Consider the following 21,930-nt stretch of genomic DNA (forward strand, 5'->3'; position numbering starts at 1 on the left):
GGCCGTGGCAGCTTCCCCGACCCTCCGCTGTGGCCCCTGCTCTTCCTCCTTCACTCACCGGGGTGAACATGGCCTCATGGAGGCTGCTCCAGAGCACCAAGTCCTCGGCTTTGGGGAGGGTGGCCATCTTATTCTGCAGAGAAATCTGGGGGGTGGGGAGGAGGTTGGGAATGAGGGGTGTGAACCTAGAGGGTGTGATGCCCTTGGGTGGCTCCCTTGTCCATGCTGCCTTCCACTCTTGCAGATAAATGGGCCTTTCCAGATTGCTTCCTCCTCCTCCCCCCTCCTCCCCTGCAGCCCTGGGCCTGGAGATCAGGGGACTGGGGAGGGACGACGGGGCTGAGGCCCTTACCACTTCCCGCTGCAGCGCACTCATCTTCCGGTTCTGCCCTTTCAAATCTTCAAAGAGAGTATCCATCCTTTCTAGCTGTACCTGTCAAATGAGCCGAGCCCCTGAGCCAGGGGTGCAGGTGGTCCTGGCCCTGCTTCTCCCACAGCTTGAATACTAGGACTTAGCTCTGGGTGGCTAAGACATGGGGAAGGAAGAACAGATTCCCAAGCAAGGGTTTCCCAGTGAGTGGGAAAGGGATGGAAAAGGGTTTCCTGGGCAAATAAGTTTGGGAAATGCTGCGCTTACAAAGCGTTCAACGGTTTCTGTACTGCAAGACTTCTCAGAGAATTCAGTGGGCAAAATACGTAAAGAATCTCCAAGAGGTGAGCTGAGGAGGCAGTGTTTCTCAAACAGATTCGCCCAATGGTCCTTTTTAGCATTTTGTGACATAGCTTCCTGACAGTGCCCTCTCTGCTCAGGTGGGAACTACCTAGCCGAAGACTGAAGTTCTCACAGTTGCCATGACAATCAAATGTGTACACTCATCTGTGCCTCGGGGACGATACATTAGATTATGTCATTTGAGTGTGAGTTGTAAGACCTCAACCACAACAGCAGCCTGGGGCTGTGGAGACCTGGCTTCTGAGTCCAGCTCTGACTCACAAGCTGCGACCTCACACTTCAGGAATTGCATGTCCTTCCACATCACGGTAAGGAGTTAGAATATGCCCAGGTTAATGCCCTTGTGGCTAAAGAGGGAGCTAGAATGTATGCCTGTGGTAAGTTTATTCCACTTTTCAGTGTGGACAGAGCTTTCTAGAAGAGGAAGAGGTGTTCTCTTTCTGTTATGTTGACGAAATGTAAGCCTAGAGTTGCCAAGACTTGGGGAGTACCTGCTTGAGAATGAAGCCAACTCAGAGGAAAGTATTACTGAGAGGGAGAGGTTGGTGTGGTATGAGCACCTAGATCTGGCTGTACCTGAAGACATCCCTGGATTTTTTAGTAAATGAGACAACAAATTCTCTTAATTTGCCTAAGCCAGGATGAACTAGGTTTCTGTCACTTACAAATGATGTCCCAACAGCATGGTGAGGAGCACGGTGGAAACCTCGGAGAGTTCAGTGGGATGGACCTGGTGGCTAGGCCATGTCAGCCTCCTTCTCTTGCCCTCATGGCTGTGTTCTTTGACTAAGATCAGGCTTCCTAGATTTACCCTGTCACCCCAACCACCAGAGTTCCGAGCCCCATGGCCATCCTGGAGGATGCGAGGGAGGATCTACCGTTTCAAACAAGTCCTTCAGCCTGTCCACATCCTTCCTGAGGGTTTCAGTGGTGACCTTAAGCGCACAAATGTCGGTGAGCAAATCCTGCAGGGTCTTCATGGACTAAAGAAGGGGAGAGAAGGGAAAAACAGGAAGTTGGGTGTGGCTGGGAGAGAAGACAAGAAAGTGCAGAAGCTCTCTGGTCACAGCCCTGGTTCAAAAAGTCCTCTTAGCTCTCCCGAGGCCTAGGCTGGAACATACTCAGAGGCAGCAAGTGACACTAAAGTCAACAGTGCTCTGAGCTCTCAGCTGGTGAGAGTCGGTAGGAGGCAACCCTCTGCTTGAACGTATTCAGTAACAGGAGTCACTCATCATGAGGCATCTTATGCCCTTTGGTGGGAGCCACTGGATGACCAGCAAGGAAATTATGATTGGATTTACTTTTTTTTGGTGAGGAAGATTCACTCTGAGCTGACATCTGTTGCCAATCTTCCTCTTTTTTTCTTTTTGCTTGAGGAAGATTCCCGAGCTAACATCTGTCCCAATCTTCCTCTATTTTGTACATGGGTTGCTGTCACAGTGTGGCTTGATGAGTGGTGTAGGTCCATGCCCAGGATCCAAATTTGCGAACCTGGGCTGTCAAAGTGGAGTATGCTGGACTTAACCACTACGCCATGGGCCGGCCCCAGATTTACATTTCTAAAGGGTCCCTCTGGCTGCATGTGTAGACTGGCCCTGGGAGGGTAAAGGGGGAAGCCAGAGGACCAGTGAGGAAACTTCCAGGCAAGAGCTGACGGGTGCACTGCTGGGCTCATAGCTCAGCTCCATCACTGACTGGGGCTTTTACTTCAGTCTTTCTAGGTTTTAGATTTCTAAATCATAAAAAGGGTATAAAAAATGTTAATGTGTATAAAGGGCCTAGTGCATAGTGAGGCATTCAGCTAACAAAAATAACAAATAGTGAAATGGCAGAAGTCCTTCTTATCAGTTACATTAAATGTAAATGGATTAAACTTTCAGTTAAAAGGCAGAGATCAGCAGAATGGATAAGAAAACATGGTCCAATCTCATGGTATCTACAAGAGACATATTTGAGATTCAAATACACAAATAGGTTGAAAAGAAAAGTATGGAAAAAGATATACCATGCAAGCAGTAAACAAAAGAGAACTGGAGTGGCTATACTATCAGACAAAATAGACTTTAAGATAAAAATTGTTACTAGAGACACAGAGGGACATTTATAATAAGAGGGTAAATCCATCAGGAAGTTATGGTCATATAAACCTGTATGCACCTAACAATGGAGCCCAAAAATACAGGGAGCAAAAACGGACAGAATTGAAAGGAGAAATAGACAATGTAGCAAGAACAGTTGGAGACTTCAATACCCCACTTTCAATAATGGATAAAACAACTAGACAGAAATCAGCAAGGAAATAGATGTGAACAACACTGTAAACCAACTAGACATAACAGACATCTATAGACTACTCTTCTCAACAATGATGGAATACTTATTCTTCTCAAACACACACAGAATATTCTACAGGATAGGCCACATGCTAGGCCATAAAACAAGTCTCGATAAATTTAAAAGGACTGAAATCATACAAAATGTGTACTCTGACCACAATGGAATTAAATTAGAAATCAATAACACAAGAAACTATTGAAAATTCACAAATAAGTGAAAATTAAATAACTTCCTCCTAAATAGCCAATGGGTCAAAGAAGAAATCACAAATGAAAGTCACAACACACCAAAACTTAGGGGATACAGTTAAAGCAGCACTTGGAGAGAAATTTTAGCTGCAAGTGACTAAATTAACAAAAAAGAAAGATCTCAAATCAATAGCCTAATCTTTGACCTTAAGACACTGGAAAAAGCAGAGCAAACTAAATCTGAAGGAAGTAGAAAAAAACGAAACAATAAAGATTAGAGTGGAACTAATGAAATAGAGAATAGAAAAATAATAGAGGAAGTCAACGAAACTAAAAGTTGGTTCTTTGTGCCAGCCCTGGTAGCCTAGTGGTTAAGTTCGGGCATTCTGCTTTGGTGGCCTGGGTTCAGTCTCCAGGCATAGGCCTACAATGCTCTGTTAGCAGCCGTGTTGTGCTGGCAGCCCACATACTAAAAAATAGAGGAAGATTGGCATGGATGTTAGCTCATGGCAAATCTTCCTCAGGGGGAAAAAAAAACCCCGCTGGTTCTCTGAAAAGATCAACAAAAGCAGCAGACATTTAGCCAGACTGACCAAGAAAAAAAGAGAAGACTCAAATTACTAGAGTCAGAAATGAAAGAGCGGGGCTGGCCCTGTGGCCAAGTGGTTAAGTTTGCGCACTCCACTGCAGGCAGCCCAGTGTTTCATTGGTTCGAATCCTGGGTGCGGACATGGCACTGCTCATCAAGCCACGCTGAGGCAGCGTCCCACATGCCACAACTAGAAGGACCCACAACCAAGAATATACAACTATGTACTGGGGAGCTTTGGGGAGAAAAAGGAAAAAATAAAATCTTTTAAAAAAAAAAAAGAAAGAAATGAAAGAGGGAACATTACTATTGATCTTACCAGAAATAAAAAGAATTATAAAGGAATACTATGAATAATTGTATGCCAACAAACTGAGTAAGTTGGATGAAATGGACAAATTCCTAGAAAGACATAAACTACCAAAATTGACTCAAGAAGAAAATAGATAATCTGAATAGACCTAAAACAAGTGAAGAGATTGAAGTAGTAATTTTAAAAAATACCACAAAGAAAGGCCTAGGCCGAGGTGGCTTCACCACTGACTTCTATCAAACATTTAAAGGATAATTAATATGAATTCTTCACAAACTTTTACAAAAAATAGAAGAATTCCAAACTCATTCTATGAAGACAGTATTACCCTGATACCAAAATCAGACAAAGACATCACAAGAAAGCTAGAATATGGATGCAAAAATCCTCAACAAAATACTAGCAAACTGAGTCCAGCAACATACAAGACAAATAACCCAATTAAAAATGAGTGAAGATCTGAACAGTCATTTCTCCAAAGATAGCCAATAAGCGCATGAAAAGACTCTCAACGTCATTAGTCATCAGGGAAATGCAACTTGAAACCACAATGAGATACCACTTCACACCCACTAAGACGGTTAGAATCAAAAGTCAGACAATAGTAAGTGTTGCTGAGGATGTGGAGAAATTGGAATCTTCACACCGCTGGTGGGAATGTAAAATAGTGCAGCCATTTTAGAAACAGTGTGGTGGTTCCTCATAAGATTAAATATAGAGTTACCAAATGACCCAGCAGGTCCACTCCTAGGTATACACACAAGAGAATTGAAAAGGGCCATGCAAATATTCACAAATGTTCATAGCAGCATTATTCATAGTAGCCAAAAAGTGGGAACAGTCCAAATGCCAATCCACTGACAGATGGATAAACAAAATATGACATATTCCCAATACGAAATATTATTCGGCCATAAAAAGGAATGAAGTACTGACGCTAAAAGGATGAACCTTGGAAACATTATGCTAAGTGAAAGAAGCTAAACACAAAAGATGACATATTGTATGACCCCATTTATATGAAATGTCCAGAAGAGACAAATCTATAGAGACAGAAAGTAGATGAGTGATTGCTTAGTGCTGGGGTTGGGGTGGAGTGGGAATTAGGGGAGTAGAGTGGTGATAACTAAAGGGTATAGGGTTTCTTTTTAAGGTGATGAAAATATTCTAAAATTGATTATGGTCTTGGCTGTACAACTCTGTGAATATAACAAAAACCATTGACTTGTACACCCTTTAGAGGAGTGAATTGTATGGTATGTGAGTTATATCTCAATAAAGATGATTGATAAATAAATAAATAAATGGAAAGCGTCGCATGTTCTTGGCTTGGATGACTTACTTCCCAAACCGACCTCCAGGTTCAGCTCAATACCTATAAAAATGACAGTTGTTTCTTTTCTGCAGAAATGGACAACCTGATCCTAAAATTCATATGGAAACACAAGGCTCAGAATAGCCAAACAATCTGGAAAAAGAACAACAAAGTTGGAAGGCTCACACTTCTTGATTTCAAAACTTTCTGCAAAGCTACAGTGATCAAGACAGTGTGGTACTGGCATAAGCAAAGATAGACAGATCAATGGAAGAGAACCGAGAGTCCAAAAATAAACCTTCACATTTATAGTCAATTGGTTCTCAATGAGGGTGCCAACACAAATCAATAGGGAGAAAGAACAGTCTTCAACAAACGGTGCTGAAAAACTGGGTATCTACGTGCAAAAGAATGAAGCTGCACCCCTACCTCACACCATATACAAAAATTAACTGAAAATTATTCATAGACCTAAATATAAGAGATAAACTATAAACTATTTACTCCTATGTTGTAGAAGAAAACATAGGAGTAAATCTTTCTGACTTTGGTTAGGCAATGGTTTCTTAGATACACCGTCAAAAGTGTAAGTGACACTCCCCCCCCCGCAAAAAAAAGTTACAAAAGAAAAAGATAAATTGGACTTCATCAAAATTTAAAACTTAGGTGTATCAAAGGACACCATCAATAAAGTGAAAAGACAACTCACAGAAAGATAGAAAATATTTACAAATCATATATCAAGAATATAGAAAGAACTCTTACAACTCAACTAAGAGACAAATAACCCAATTAAAAATGGGTTATCTGAACAGACATTTCTCCAAAGAAGATATACAGATGGCTAATAAGCACATGAAGATGCTCATCATCATTAGTCACAGGGAAATGCAAATCAAAACCACATCAAGATATGTTTCACATCCAGTAGGATGGCTATAGGCAAAAAGGCAGAAAATAAGAAGTGGTGGTGAGGATGTGGAGAAAGTGGAACTCTCATGCACTGCTGGCAGGAATGTAAAACGGTGTAGCCACTTTGGAAAACAGTCTAGCCGTTCCCCTAACTTGAAACAGGGTGTATGATCCAGCAGCTCCACCTCTAGGTATATACCCAAGAGAAATAAAAACATGTTTACAGAAAAACTTCGGCTTTGATTCTCTAAAACCCCAAAGTGTCTTCCATGCCCTTAAGCTTTGTTAGGAAATTCTCAAAAGCCAATTATGATTTAAAATCATTTTAATTTCGGGACATACAGCAGGAGTTTTTGGTTGGAGTAAGATGAGGAGCAAGTTTTGAAATCAAAAAAGCAACAACAGGTTACAATCCCCTAATGGGACCCACGAGTTTATTTATGGAAACAGGGTTAGCCAGAACTATCTTAATAACAAACAGCTGACTCGGTCCCTCCTCTTCTCCTGTGAGGCCTCAACAAGACAGCCAGGGACTTCCAAACGCAGCTTTCATGCTCAGGGCCTCCTCGGAGATGCAGGCGGGGCCTGGGAATCTGCAATTCTGGAAAAGCTCAGGCAGGCGCTGGACACCCCAGGTCAGGGCCGTGCACAGCAAGCTGGGGAGCCCAGGTTTTCTAAACCAGCAGTTCTCAGTGGGGCGATCTGGCCCCCGAGGGCATGTGGCAGTGTCTGGAGACATTTCTGGTTGTCATAACTACAGGGCACCCCTGGCACCTAGTAGGTAGAGGCCAGGAAAGCTGTGACATCCCACAGTGCACAGGGCAGTCTCCACCACAAAGAATTATACGGCCCAAATGTCAACAGTGCCGAGGGCAAGAAACCCTGCAACCCACGCCTGCTTAGTAAGGACGGTCGCAGTGCCTGAGCCCCCAACTCTGGTGGTGTGCTGACCAAGGGCACCAGCCCTTGGGCCACGCCTGGGCGTCCTCCCAAACCTCCTCTCGAGAAGCCCCCTCATGCTTGCCCTACTTTCCCAGGCACCATTCACCCTGTCTGGGGTGGGTGCTAGGGCCGGTGGGCTTGTCTTTCTCCACTTTGGGCCCATGCCCCCTGACAGGTGCCCATAAAGGGTGGCATTCGGTCTGCCAATCCGACCGGCTGGGGGTGCAGACACTTAGTTAAGCAGCTTGCATATCCCAGAACCAGCGACCACAGCACCCTGCTGCAATGGGGCACTGTGGTAACCCCGGCAACCTTGGCCAGGCAGGACAGGGTGACATTCTGTAACGGCAGGGACATTCCCAGGTGCACAAACAGTCCTCTGCGGGCTGCACAGCCAGGTCCAGACCTGTCCACCAGCCCTCTTGGTGAGCTGGCCGGGTCACTCAAGTACTCGTGCATTCCAGAAGCCTTCATCCATCAAGGCGGGTCAGGGGCAGGCTGCTCTGGAAGGACTGACACCTTGGACACTTGTGTCCACCTCTCTGGCCTCGGAGGCCCTCCCTTACCTGCCCTCAGCCACCCATGCAGCCTTCTTTGTTTCTAGTAACAGTTTCTGTCTTAAAGTTTATCTTGTCTGATATCAGTACAGCCACTCCAGCTCTCTTCTGGTTACTGCTGGCATGGAATATCTTTTTCCACCCTTTTACTTTCAACGTACATGCGTCTTTGAATCTAAAGTGTGACTCTTGCAGACAGCATACGGTTAGATCGTGTTTGTTTGTTTTTTAAAAATAGATTCTACCAATCTCTACTTTTTCGTGTGTGGTAAAAACATCTAACAATATTAAAGTGAACAATTCAGTGGAATTTAGTACATTCACAAGGTTGGGCAACCATCACCACTATCTAGTTCCAGAACATTTTCATCACCCCCAAAAGAAACCGCATACCCACCAGCAGGCACTCTCATTGCCCCCACCCTCTAGCCCCCGGCAACCACTAATCTAACTTTCTGTCTGTACGGATTTGCTTATTCTGGACGTTTCACATAAACGGTATCATGTAGTATGTGGTCCTTTGTGTCTGGCTCCTTCCATTTAGCCTGATGATTTAAGGTTCATCCACATTGTCGCTTTGCCTCTCTCGCCTGGCATCAGCCCACCTTGGCCGGACCGGACTCCCTGTTTCTTCCACGGACACTGAGCATGTTCTCGCAGGGCTCCTGGGTGCCTCATTTGCTGAGGTCCCAATCCACCCCATTTTTCTGCTCAGTTCAAATCTCTGAATAATGATAATAACAGGGACCACTGCTTGGGCACCTAAAATACGGAGATGAGGGCACAGAGCCCAGGAAAGTCGAGCTGGCAGACTCTGGCCTGTGTTTCTTGTGGCTCAGTGTCTCCGATTTCTAGGAAAGGAGTTTGCATCATCTGTTTTTCTCAGTCATCTCTACAAACACCTGTACCAAGGTTCCCACCCTCCTCAGCCCCCCAGGCTGGATGTGAAGCCCGGCAGCCCCTCTGTAGTTGATAGTCTTGGTGTGCCTGCCAGTCCAGGGCCCCCTTCTGAGACCTGCTGGCGTGGGCCCCAGTAGCTATAATTCTTAGGCATCATCTGCCTGCTTGGCCATGGCTGACTGGGCCAGGAGTGGACAGCTGACCCCAGATGTTCTATCCTATTCTACCCAAACATTATAACCAGAAGACACAGAGACTTGCAGGCGGAAGCTGAGACGGGTTAAGGGCTGTCTCTAGAATGGAGGAGATCCATGAACTCTTCCAACCTATCGAGGCCTGCCAATTCACTTCTTCCCTAGTGCCAGTGAGAAACCCCAGCATCCTTCAAATAACACAACACCTTTGTTTGTTTGCTTATTTATTATTATTATTATTATTTTAAAGATTGGCACCTGAGCCATTGTCTGTTGCCAATCTTCATTTTTGTTTTTTCTTTTTTTGCTTCCTCTTCTCCCCAAAGCCCCCCAGTACATAGTTGTATATTCTAGTTGTAGGTCCTTCTGGTTGTGCTGTGTGGGATGCCACCTCAGCATGGCTTGACGAGCAGTGCCATGTTTGCACCCAGGATCCGAACCAGTGAAACCCTGGGCTACTGAAGTGGAGTGCACACACTTAACCACTTGGCCACGGGGGCGGCCCCAATGCCTTTGTTTAAAAAGAGTCTCAACCCAAATGCTCATCAATATATGAACGGATAAACAAAATATGGTCTATCCATATAATGGAATATTATTCAGCGATAAAAAGGGAATGGAGTACTGATTTATGCCACAACATGGATGAACCTGGAAAACATCATGCTAAGTGAAAGAAACCAGTTACAAAAGGCCACATATTGTATGATTCCATTTCTCCGAAATGTCCAGAATTAGTAAATCCTTAGAGCACAAGCATAGATAGGTGGTTGCCAGGGATTGGGGGAGGAGGGCATGGGGAGTGACCGAGGAGTTCAGAGTTTCCTTTTGGAGTGATGGAAACGGTTTAGAACTGGGCACAGGTGGTGCTTGCACAACACAGTCAGTGTGCTAAATCCACCCAATTGTTCACTTCAACGTGGTTGATTTTATGTTATGTGAATTTTACCTCAACCTGAAAAACAAGAATGCTAACCTAAGATATCCTGGAAATGACCCACCCCCCAGGGAGATGCGGCTGGACACCCCAGTGAGCAGAGACTAGCTCAAAGAGGATCTGGGACATGCCATCTCCAAGGACAGGAGGACGATGACCCCTGGGATGGATGGCTATGCCCAGATGGACCATCTCCACCCTACCCAGAGCCACATCAGGCCAAAGGGACCACACAGAGGGATATGTGGGTACCACTGTGGCCTCCACCAGTGATGATTGTCTGGCCCACTCACCTTGGTCCTTTGTCAAACAACATCTGTGTTGTTCTTGATAAATATGTTGTATGTAGGCTGGTGTGGAGTTGCAACTTCCAAGCTGTGGGGTCTGTCCTCACTCTCTGGTCCCTGTATCTCATGCCCTGGCTCCAGCTGTCTCCTGTCCCCCGAGTCCTGGACCTTCATTTCTCTCTGTCTGCTGGCCCATTATCTCCCCTGGAACATCTCATCAGCATCTTGACACAAGTGTCATCTCACCCCACTCAGCTCCTCCTTGCACTCCCACCTCCCACCCCCGGCCCTTCCCTTTGCTGGTGTCCAGTTCTCTGAGTTGAATCTTCTTGCAAACAGCCCTTCCTTTCTGCACCCACCACACCTGACGTGCTGACCTATTCTCAGGCCCAGGTGGTCATGGCTCGTGGCCTCCCTGGCCTCCCTACTCCTGGCCCTGCCTCCTTTTGCTGATCCCTCCCCCTGAGGCCAGCCTTCTCCAGGGGCAGCTCAGCTCACATCCACTTTCCCTACGGGAAAGACTGCATGCCTCCCACAATCCACCTTCTGGATGAGAACAAACGCTTCTTCTTGGCATCTGAAGACCCCCAAAGTGGGGTCCCAGCCAGTTTTCCAACTCATCATCGACCACCTTCCTCCAGGGATGAGCCAACAGGACTGTCCCTTATGCCCCAGACGTGCCCCGTGCTGGCTCCTGCCACTGCCTCCTCTGGAAAGGCCCCCTTCTCCTATCTGCCTGCTGAACTTCTATCCATCTTTCCAGAACCATCTCAACCTGCTTCGCCCCTGACTCCCTTCTCAGTTAGGGCTCATGCCTCGAAGTGGTCCCTCCATGTGATGGATGTTTGCCACCCAGCCCTGCACATCCACCCTCCACCCCTGCCACATTCTCGGTGCCCCAGGAGGTCAACCCACAGGCACTGCGCTCACATACTCCTGGCCCTCTGACTTCTGGCTTTCTGGTTTGGCCAGTGGGAGGATGGAAGGAGAAAGAGGCTGCGTATCTATTTCCCGAGATCCAAACTCTTTCCCGCATGGCTACAGCTCCTGATGGATTAACTGTGTGCTGGGCAGGCAGGCAGGCGAGCACGAGGTCCAAGGCAGGCCCTAGGTCAGATGGGCTCGGCTCATCTCCTGCTCCGCCATCACTGCTGCTGCACCTTCAGCAAACTGATGAACATTTCTGAGTGTCAGTTTCCTCACCCATAAAATAGGGATAATGTTCTTCCCCCTTTTCACATGGCTAGTTTCTGTAGATTTTTATTCACTTGCTTTCTGTTTGTCCCCCTCAGTAGAACATGAACTCCTATTCACTGTGACTACCACGGAGCCTCCCCCATTGTGGGTCCTCGGTTATTTCTTTTTATTTGAGGTGAGCTTCACACAACGTACAATAAAACATTTTAAACTGGATAATACAGCGGCATTTTGTGCATTCACAACGTTGTACAACCACCACCTTGCCCCAGCTCCAAAACCTTTTCATCACCCCAAAAGGAGACCCCATAACCACTCAGCAGTCTCTCCCCATGTCGCTTCTCCCCAGCCCCTGGCAACCACCAATCTGCTTTCTGTCCCTGTGGGTGTGCCTGTTCCGGACATTTCGTGTGAATGGAGTCACGCAGCACGTGGCCTTTTGTGTCCGGCTTCTTTCCTCACCTACTGGACAAAGGACGCAAGCTTAGAACTTTGGTTCTGACTGACACCAAAGCTGCATTCCTCCCCCTTTAGGGGGAGGGCCCATCACAAGGGGGCACAAGGGAAGAGTGGGTGAGATGCCTGGGAGGAGGGCAAAGGGGGCAGGGAGAGCCTGGAAGCCGGGCGGCTTACCTTTGCCGTGGCTTCTTCGTTGCCCTCCACCATCTTCCGGAGCTTGATCAGGTGCCACAGTTCCCGGGCGGGCTGGCCCGTGCCCTGGCTGCCCTCCAGCAGCTGGGCAGTGGAGGGCAGCTCCTGCAGCATGGCCAGCTGGTTCTCCATCTTGTCGATGCGGCTCACCACATGGTCGAAGATGTTGCTGACCCTCTTCATGGGGTTGACGATGGGCTGGGCATCTCCTTCCCGGGGTATGAACATTTCCTGCGAGGTCTGGAGGAAGTCCTCGTCCCCCGAGAGGACCTTCTTGAGCTCGGCCATGTGGATGTGCTCCAGGATGCCCTGGAGCAGGTGGTGCAGGGCCCTGAAGTTCACCACCCCGCACTGCGGGATGGCAATGTTGACCAGCTCAGAGAACGTGAGCGAGAAGCTCATTCTGCCGGGGGGTCAGCTGGGCTGGAGTTCCCGGTGTCCTTGGGGACAAGCAAAGGCTTTCAAGGGATCCCTGAACTGCACGGACAGGTCCTCAGAGGCCTTGGGAGGCTCCAAGTCACAGTGGTCAGGGAGAAAATGGCCTTTGTCCTGGCCGGAGCTCAGATGAGAGTTTCTGGTTGCTAGGACACCAAAGAACGCGGGCAAGTGGCTGTGCTTCCGAGAGCCTGAAGTGGGCAAAGTAGGTGCCCAATTAATAGCTGATGAGTGTTTGAACAGATGAACGGTCAGCCTTTTAATTCAAGCCCTTCGGTTACGTAAGACCGATGACCCTTTCCAAGAAGCATGCAGGGAAGGTGACCGAGAGACAGCTTGCTCCCTGGAACTCTCCAGAATCCGGACAGAAAACAGAGTTCTTGGAGTTAGGAACCCCAAGCTCCTGCTCTGGAAACCCAACAAGCCAGTGAAATGGAAATTCCTTAGCTGATCATGGAGCCCTGGATTTCTTCTCGGCTGACAGAGGGGGAATTTGCACTTGAGCAAACATTTCTGGCTGCACCTATGCAAATACTACACAAACATCACGGGTCGAGGAGAACAGTTGGTGACAAGGCTGAAAAAAGAAGCCAGCTGGGTCTCTAGGGAAAGACCAGGCGTGTTTCTATGGCCTGTGTGGCAATCAAGGCCCCTGTCTTCGGGATCTATCACCAGAACCAACAGCTGGTTTTGTTTCTGATAACGGCCTGTGTTGTGGGTGCCTGATGGCTGCTGTCCAGAGTCTTAAGTGTTGGGGTTGTCCCATGAGAGGACTCGACAACATGCCCTGTGTGAAAACAGGAGTGTCTACCTGCAGTCCAGCTGTGGCTGACGTCCTCTGAACCACCTCCTGACCCACACCATTCAGCCACAGTGAAGCTCCAGACATCCTAGCAGGGGTTCTCAGGGCTGACCTCGTCTACTCTTGGCTAGAAGGGGGTGTGGAGATGAGCAGAGCAGCCCCTGACAGCGGGAGCTGGCCCTGCACCACGGGCCCTGGAGGTGCTGGGAGGGCCTTGGTACACACCTGTGAACACGACCTCAGAGAACATGAAGGGCCAGGACAAAATAAGACCTGTTGTAATCCACTCTGAACTCAGACAAAAACAAGAATATTGTCCAAACCCCAAACTTGACTGCAGAGCCCCGCACCCTGGCTAACAGGAGTGACCACTGCTTCTTTACCCACCAGAGCTTTAGTTCTGCTTCGTTCTTCCCACTTTCTAGACAGGACTGATTAAAAGACCCAGTCACAGAACGACCCTGCTTCCTGACAGTACCCAATCCAGAACACTCCCCCATGGACCCCAATCCTATAATAAGTCCTTCTAACTGAACCCTCTTACAGATGCCCTAGGGTCCCCATTGTGTTGTAAGACCTACAAATTCAAGTGCTGCCTTGACATCTTTGAGCCGCACAGAGCCCCTCGAGTCCCCCTGTTCTTGTCACATGTGCCCCCCACCCAGCCAGAAAGGCTCCCCTCCTGGCTAGTTCCCCCACCAGCCAGACCCAGCTGCACTGCACCCTGTTCTCAGCCTGAGGGGCCTCAGTTCCCTGCCAGCCTGCAGAACTATTCAAATGAGCGAATCGCGCCCTCCCGCGGGAACCAGGGGGGGCCCCACCCCTGTCACCACAAAGCCTGCAGCCCACAGCCCCTGCTGGCTCTGCTCCCGAGTGCAACCCGAGCAGTGCTGTGTGGCAGGTGGTGTCCTAATCCCCCAGCTATATATGTATAAACGTATAGAGTATACATATACAGATCTGTAGAGTATCTGTGGTTAACAACAGCTGTCCATCTCACCTGTCCAGAGTGAGTCTCGTACTTCTGGGGATGGGGGTCCCTCCCTCACCAATGGGGTGAATGGGAGGTGATCAGAACACCCACGGTGTACGTTCCCCTTTGTGGCAACAAGTCAGTAAGCTCAGCTCTGCTCCACTGCAGAGGCTTCCTGGTGGTCTTGCCTGGAGGCAAAGACTTAGGAAGTGCAAACTTAGGAAGAACCCGGCAGCGTCAGAGCTTCTGGATTTGGAACTGCAGACAAGGGACTGTGGAGCTGTATCATTACAGAACCATAAGCAAGACTTTCCTAGGTGGGCAAGGGAAGATGAGGGAGTGGGTAGTTCAGTGTAGCCACAAGGCTGCAGAGGTGGATGTGGGGCCAGACCAGGGGGCTCCCCACAGGCCTTACAAAGAAATGTGGGTGACAGAATTTGCAGCAATTCTTGGTCACTGGGGACCAGGCTGGGTAAGTGGGTATAATGGCTCTTTGTCATTTTGGGGGAGCCCAGCATCTGAAACCATTCCCTTGTTTGGGGGGAGGGGGTCTTCACTTCAGGAGTCCTGGTGGGAGGCGGAGTGTCGGTTACTAGTTCCCCGGCTGACTCTGAAGCTAGGGTGTGGGCATTTAGAGAAGTGTCTCATTGGTGCTGGCAGCTCCTGGGGCCCACGGTGTGTGCTCCTCTGGGATCTGAGACAGGGAAGCTCCGTCATCAGCCCAGGTTGCAACAGTTCAGAGAGGTCTGGTCTCAGGCCTTCACGACAAGCGCTGCACGCCCACCACAGAGAGACAGATTCATGGCGCAGCACCCGCCCTGGGCCTGGCACCGACGCTTCATTCTTCTCCTCCCCGATATTTACTGAGCACCTACTATGTGCCAGAGGCTGCTCTTAATTATGGAGGAGCCCACAGTGAGCAGGTCTGAGGAGTCTCTGATCTCACAGGGCTTGCAGGCTAGTGGAGGAGAAAGATACTTATTTTACAACAAAGCAAGAAAATAACTTCAGGGAGTGATAAGAGTTATTAATATAACAAAATAGGACAAAATGAGAGTGGGGGATGGGCACTAATTTAATTGGGTTGTTGGGGTAGCCAGCCTCTAAGATGGCCCCCAAAGATACCCCTTGGGGTTCACAGCTGGTGTGGTCCCCTCCCACACTGTACCAGAGAAACTGGGCATGGAGAGTACCGACCTGCATCTATGTGCACACATGTGTGCAATCACTTCATGGTAAAGAATGGCAAGATTTGGGAAAGCTGTGTATGCTGCAGGTGATTTGATGCAGCTAAATTAAAACACTTATGACGAAAATGCAAAAAAAATCTAATGTATTAGACTTGAAAGGATCCATAAAATCTAAAAGTCATGTTATTCTAGGCCCGGAAATAAAACATCCATTACAAAAATGAAAGACCTGAAGACCTGGCAGCTTGTGTGGAGGAGGCCACCGTGCCACTCCACAGGGCATCCTGGCTCCCAAGAGGATGTGCTGCCCCCTGGGAAGGGAACCGGCCCTGAGGTCAACAGATAGCAGCTGTGATCTGGCACTGCTCAGTGCTGATGGCAGAACCCTAATTCAGACAATTTCAGGACAAACTTGTTGCTGCGACATTCCTTGAATGGCTGGTCGGAGCCAGACACCAATTAACATGACTGGAAATGAGAAGCAGCATTTTTTTTCCCTCCCAAATAAATTGATGTCAAGATTAAATCAGTTCTGTAAAGTGCCATTCATCCGCTTTGCCCAGACGAGTCATTCATTTTTCATGCTGGATAAACACCAAAGAATGATGACTAGGTGACCTTTCTTCTCTCACTTCAGGAAGAACTGTGAGGGGGAAGGATGGCTGGTGAAGGATTAGAGTTTGGGGTGAATGTCTGCCATTTCTGGCTGCCTAGCATCGGGACACTCTGCTTATTCGGGCTGGGGGTGCGGGCTTGCACAACAGGTGCAGGTGACCTGCTCCCTGCGCAGAAGCTAACGGTCCAATCAGATCTCCCCACCCCTGCTCCAAGGTTGCATTTTTGGTTAGGTGTGAAAAATCAACAAGGCAACTGCTGTCCCTGGTTCTGAATTTGAGGACCAATATTTTAAAAAGCCTCTTTAAATGCAAATCGGCTCTGGACTAACCCGCTGGAAGCTGTGGAGAGCCACGGGTTAGGCACTGGTCTGGGGGTGGTATGTGGGACAGCAGTGACTCAGCCACTTCCCATGTTATGCAAGATACCCGATCTTAGGAAAGCCACTCACCTCCCCGAGACTCAGCTTTCTCGTCTCTAAAATAGGGTTAACAGCTCTTATTTCGCTAGGATGAAGGGCGGATGAAAAGGGAAGGGGGTTTTCAGGACAACCCTAGTGCAGTTAAGGGCCCAGTGGCCGGGCCACTGGGCAATGGCACCCTAAGCTTCCCAGGCAGGCTGTCCTGTGGTGGCATCGTGGCCAGGCCCAGGTTTCCAGTTCCCCAGTCAAGGAACCCAACTCTTTGAGCAACCATGACCTTCTAATCGAGTCCTTTTCTGCTCAGGTAACCAGACTCAGTTTCCGTTGCTTGCAACCAGAAGAACCCCTGACTGGTCCAAAGTGCTCATCTGCGAGGCTGGCCAAACGTCACAGTCAGGAAAGCACACATGGAACTCAGTGGTGAGGGGCAGGTGGGTGCGTCTAGGAGAGGCTACAGTCAATCAGAGTCTGCACTCCCTGGGTCCCCTGATGTCCACCCACCCAGAAGGGTGTGTCCAGGTGGGTAGGGGCTGCAAGTGCCCAAATTTCTTCTTGGGGGGCATAAAATATAAGTTTACATTTGTGGGGGCCGGCCCCGTGGCTGAGTGGTTAAGTTTCCGTGCTCTGCTTTGGTGGCCCAGGGTTTCCCCAGTTCGGATCCTCGGCGCAGACATGGCACCACCCATCAAGCCATGCTGAGGCGGTGTCCCACATAGCACAACCAGAGGGACCTACAACTAGAATATACAACTACGTACTGGGGGGCTTTGGGGAGAAGAAAATAAAAGTCTACATTTGCACTGGGACCTGGACAGGGCACTGTCCAGCTCCCTTAACAAGACCTCAGACCAGAGGTCTCCAGGAGCCGCCCAGGGATGTTCCAGATGCCTTCCTTCACCCAGTCACCCACATGACATCCTTCACCTGGCCTTATTGAATTTTCCTCCTAAATATCTCCCAGTTCCATCCACTCCCCTCCTTGTCCACCGCCAGCCCTCCAGTCCCTTGCTCAGGACAAAGACCAAACCACTTGACATGGTTTACATGGTGCATGGCTAGGCCCACCTCTTACCTCTTTAGCCTCAACTCATAGCAGCTCTCTCTGTTCCCTGAGTATAGCACACTGAATTTCTTTCTTAAAATTGTACTAAACTATACATAACGTGAAATTTATCATTTTAACCATTTTAAGTGCACAGTTCAGCGGCACTAAGTACATTCACATTGTTGCGCAGCCATCACCTTCATCGAGCTCTAGAATTGTTCTCATCCACCCAAATGAAACTCTGTCCCCACTAAACAACAACTCTCCATTCTCCCCTCCCCCAGCTCCTGGCAACCACCCTTTCTGTCTCTATGAGTTGGATAACTCTGGGCACCTCATATAAATCGAATCATACAGTATTTGTTCTTTGGTGACTGGCTGATTTCAGTGAGCCCAATGTTATCAAGGTTCATCCATGTTGTACATGTGTCAGAATCTCCTTCCTTCTTAAGGCTGAATAATATTCCACTTTATGTATATGCCACACTTTGCTTATCTACTCATCCATCAATGGATGATGGACACGAGTTGCTTCCACATTTTGGCCATTGTGAATAAAGCTGCTACGAAGGTGGGACATGGGTGTATTTGAAATACCTGTTCAAGTCCCTGCTTTCAGTTCTCTTGAGTTTATAACCAGAAAGGGAATTGCTAAGTCATACAGTAATTCCACAGTTAATTTTTTTAGAACTACCATACTGTTTTCCATGGTGGCTGTATCATTTTGCATTCCTACCAGCAACACATAAGTGATCCAATTTTCCCGCATCCTTACCAGAACTTCTTATTTTCTGTTTTTCTGATAATAGCTATCCTAATGGGTGTGAAGTGGTATCTCATTATGGTTTTAGTTTTCATTTCCCTAATCATTAGTGATGTTGAGCATATCTTCTTGAATTGTGTCTTCTTTGGAGAAACACTTATTCAAGTCCTTTGCCCATGTTTTAACTGGGTTGTTCGTTTTTTTGTTGTTGAGTTACAGGAATTTTTTATATATTCTGGATATTAACTACTTATCAGACATGGAATTTTCAAATTAGCTTTCTTTTAGTCCCTGTGCCTTTGTCCTATTCCTTCCTGCCCCAGGGCCTTTGCACATGTAGTCTCCTTGGCTGAAATACTTTTCCTTCCCATCTTTACCTGGGAAAGGGAACTCCTACTTATCCTTCAGACCTCAGTTCAGCCATCACCTTCCAAGGGAAGGCTTCCCCATCTCCTTGATTACAGTAAATGTCCCTGACTCTGGAATCTTAGCACTTTTCATGTCTTTTCTTCACATGCTTGTCAAGGTCATCTGTGTGGCTGTTTGATTAGTGCCATTCTCTCTCACTACTCTATGAGTTCCTGGAGGTAGATTTTATCTTCCTTCCAATAGGAGACTGCTTCTAGCAAGCACATAGTAGGTGCCCAATAAATACTGATTGAATGAATGAATAAAACAGCCATTTATAGAGAGCCTTTCTCCTAAGAAGGACCATAAATGGAGATATTTGCTTCTGGCAAACCTCCAGATGAATACTGGAAGGCTGCTTTTTACCTTCTGCCCTAACAATATTGAGCTGCCCCTGTTGACTCACATAGAGTGGATTAAATAACACAAAAGAATTTGAAGACAATCTGAAGCAACACCCTATGTACCTTAATAATGCGTTCAGGGAAGCACTGTCGTCAGACACTGAATTTACGATTTCTTTCATGCAAACAATAATCCTACAAGACAGGGATGATCCTTATTTCTCTTTTAGCATTTTGAATGCATCATCCCACTGCCTTCCAGCCTCCATTGCTTCTGGTGATGTCAGCTGTTAATACTATTTGGGTTCCCTTGCATGTGATGAGTCATTCTTCTCTTGCTCTTTTTAAGACTTTTTTCTTTGTTTTGTTTTTTTTTAACTAAGATGTGTGTGGGTGTGGATCTCTTTGCATTTGTCCTACCTGGAATTCTTTAAGATTCTTGGATGTGCAGATTAATGAGTTTTTTTAAAAGTACATGTGGGAAGTTTTCAGGCATTTCTTTGAATATTTTTTCTGCTCGTTTCTCTCCTCTCCTTCTGATACTCCCATTAACATATGCTGGTGCACATTTCTCTGAGGCTCTATTCATTTTTCTTCATTCTATTCTATTTTTTGAAGGGTGCATAATCTCTGTCAATCTAGCTTCAAGCTCTCTAGTTCTTTCCTCTGCCAGTTCAAGCACTATTGTTTTATAGATGAGGAAATGAGGATCAGAAAACTTAAATAATTTACCGAAGGTCGCACATAGTTAATATGTGGCAGGGCCAGGACTTGAATCTAAGATCTCAGCTCTTGTCCTGCCAGTCACTTATTCAATCAATCATTCACTCAACAAATATTTACTGAATGTCAACTATGTGCCATAAACTATTCTAGGGGCTACAGAACACTGAACAGACAAGATTCCTGCCCTCATGAAGAGAGCAAACAAGTAAACAAACAGATAAATAAGGTACCTTGGATGACGGTAAGTGCTATGAAGAAAATGAAGCAGACAATGAGATAAAGGGGGCCGGTGCTCAGGGGTCTGTGGAGGTGACATCTGAGCTGAGACCTGAAGCGAGGGTGCTCCTGGAGCTCCTTCAGGACAGAGGCGTTTCTCCTTCTTCTCTGTCTCTCTAGCCCCAGCACACAGCCCAGCACATAGGAGGGATCAGTAGCTGTTTGCTAAACGGATGACAAACGCAAAGGAGCTGCCAACTCTCATGGGCCATATTAATGATAGAAATACTACAGAATAGATGTTAACTTGAAATCATTCATGTTTCCATTTACAATTGTTTTAGCATTTAAATAGTAAGGTCTGGCAATTCCAGGTGTTGGCGAGGCTATGGCCAGCAGAACTCTCACATGCTCCGATGGAGCGTAAACTGGTAGAAGTACTCTGGGAAATTGTGTGGCAGGGTCTACAAAGCTGAAAGTATGCACACCCTCCGACCCAGCCATTCCACCCCTTGGCGGACACCCAACAGAACATACTCATACCAGCACTAGAATGTCTGTGACACCAATATCACAATAACTAAAAATGCCCACGAGGGAATCACCCAGATGCCCATGAACAGCACAACAGACAAGCTGTGATATATCCACATAATGGACTACCATAGAGCAATGAGAATGAACATCAACAACTATGTGCAACGATACAGATGACCCATGTATAGAAAATTGAGCAAAACAAGTCATATATAAAAGAGTTCATACTGTATGAAACCATTTCTATAAAAAGTCCAAAAACAGAGAAAACTAACCTTTGCTGCTAGAAGTCAGGAGCGTGGTGACCCTGGGGGGACCTCATACTTAGAAGGGAGCCTGAGGCAGGCTACTGGGAAGGGGGTACATCGGTGTGTTCACTTTATGAAAATGCGTCACACTGCACACTCCTGATAAGAGCACTTTTCTGTATCAACGGTCTGGGAACCTGCAACAACTCAAACAAATCAATGGACAGGGGTGGTGGGCTCCCTTCCTGTCCTGTGCTGGGTGTAAAGACAAATTTTTGCAAAGAACAGGCCTGAGAATGACAGCTGCCTCTCTCACCTCATTTGTGCTGGCTCGCACCATCTCTAGAGGGCAGCTTGAGGGGTGAGGAGACCACCAGTGTAGAGTCACAAAAGCTGGGGTCTGCCGGCCACTGGCTCTGCAACTCTGAGCACATTACACTCTCTGCTCAGCTTAAGGTAAATGAGCATAGGCTCCTTGTGGGAAAGAAGAGAGGTGTGTGGGTAAAGTGCTTATCCTGGTGCCTGGCACAGAGTAAGCGCTCAGTGATGTTAGCTGCATCTCCCAAAATGATCACACGATTTTGTTTGAGGCTTTCAGGCCAATGATGGATCATCCTGATGGGCGGAGGAGGTTAATGAGGAGGGAGAGGACTGTGGGAGGACAGTGGTACCCCAGTGATGCTCAGCTCTGCTCCAGTGGGCAGAACCCCTTTAGTCACCTGGAGTGCTGCATTACAAAACTGCACACAGGATGCTCCAGCTGGCTCAACCTTGTAATAGAAGATACAAAACCAGGCAAAACGAATCTATTCTTAGCAGTCAGGCTGGTAACTTTCTCATGGGGGGACAGTGAGTGGAAGGGGGCACAGAGGAGGTTGCTGGGGATAATCACGCTCTGTGGCTTGACCTGGTGCTGGTTGCCCTAAGGAGCGAGGTATATGAAAATGCATCGGGCTCAATACTTAAGACGTGTGCCCTTTTCCTTATGGGTCCCAGTGTAAGAATCCGGCCTAATTTTAACTCAGGCCTAAGAGAACTGAACTAAGGGATGAACATTACCCGCTGTGCAATGGAACACAGGTTCCAAGGCAGGGAAGGACAGGCAAGCTGGAGAATCCGCCACATTCCCTGCGCTGCCGTTTTGCCAGCAGATGG

General features: G+C 47.5%; 1 protein-coding gene across 17 annotated transcripts in view; it reads right to left on the reverse strand.

The window, feature by feature from the left end:
• C14H16orf96 (chromosome 14 C16orf96 homolog) overlaps positions 1-21,930 on the reverse strand; it is a 51,238-nt gene that overhangs the window by 25,294 nt on the left and 4,014 nt on the right. For 12 of the 17 annotated variants that reach the window (XR_011494351.1, XR_011494350.1, XM_070485031.1 and 9 more), the window contains exons 1-4: positions 12,035-12,593; positions 1,612-1,716; positions 353-433; positions 59-145 (exon numbers count right to left, since the gene is read on the reverse strand). Coding sequence is in view for 15 of the 17 variants with exons in the window: in XM_070485031.1 (XP_070341132.1) it covers positions 59-145; positions 353-433; positions 1,612-1,716; positions 12,035-12,454 (693 nt within the window). In the remaining 2 variants the exon portion in view is untranslated. Of the gene's footprint in view, positions 1-58; positions 146-352; positions 434-1,398; positions 1,534-1,611; positions 1,717-12,034; positions 12,594-21,930 lie in introns of those variants that run through there. The other 5 variants (XM_070485033.1, XM_070485032.1, XM_070485030.1 and 2 more) reach the window with 4 other exon arrangements.

Source organism: Equus asinus, chromosome 14 (assembly GCF_041296235.1).
Source record: "Equus asinus isolate D_3611 breed Donkey chromosome 14, EquAss-T2T_v2, whole genome shotgun sequence".
Classification (NCBI taxonomy): Eukaryota; Metazoa; Chordata; class Mammalia; order Perissodactyla; family Equidae; genus Equus; species Equus asinus.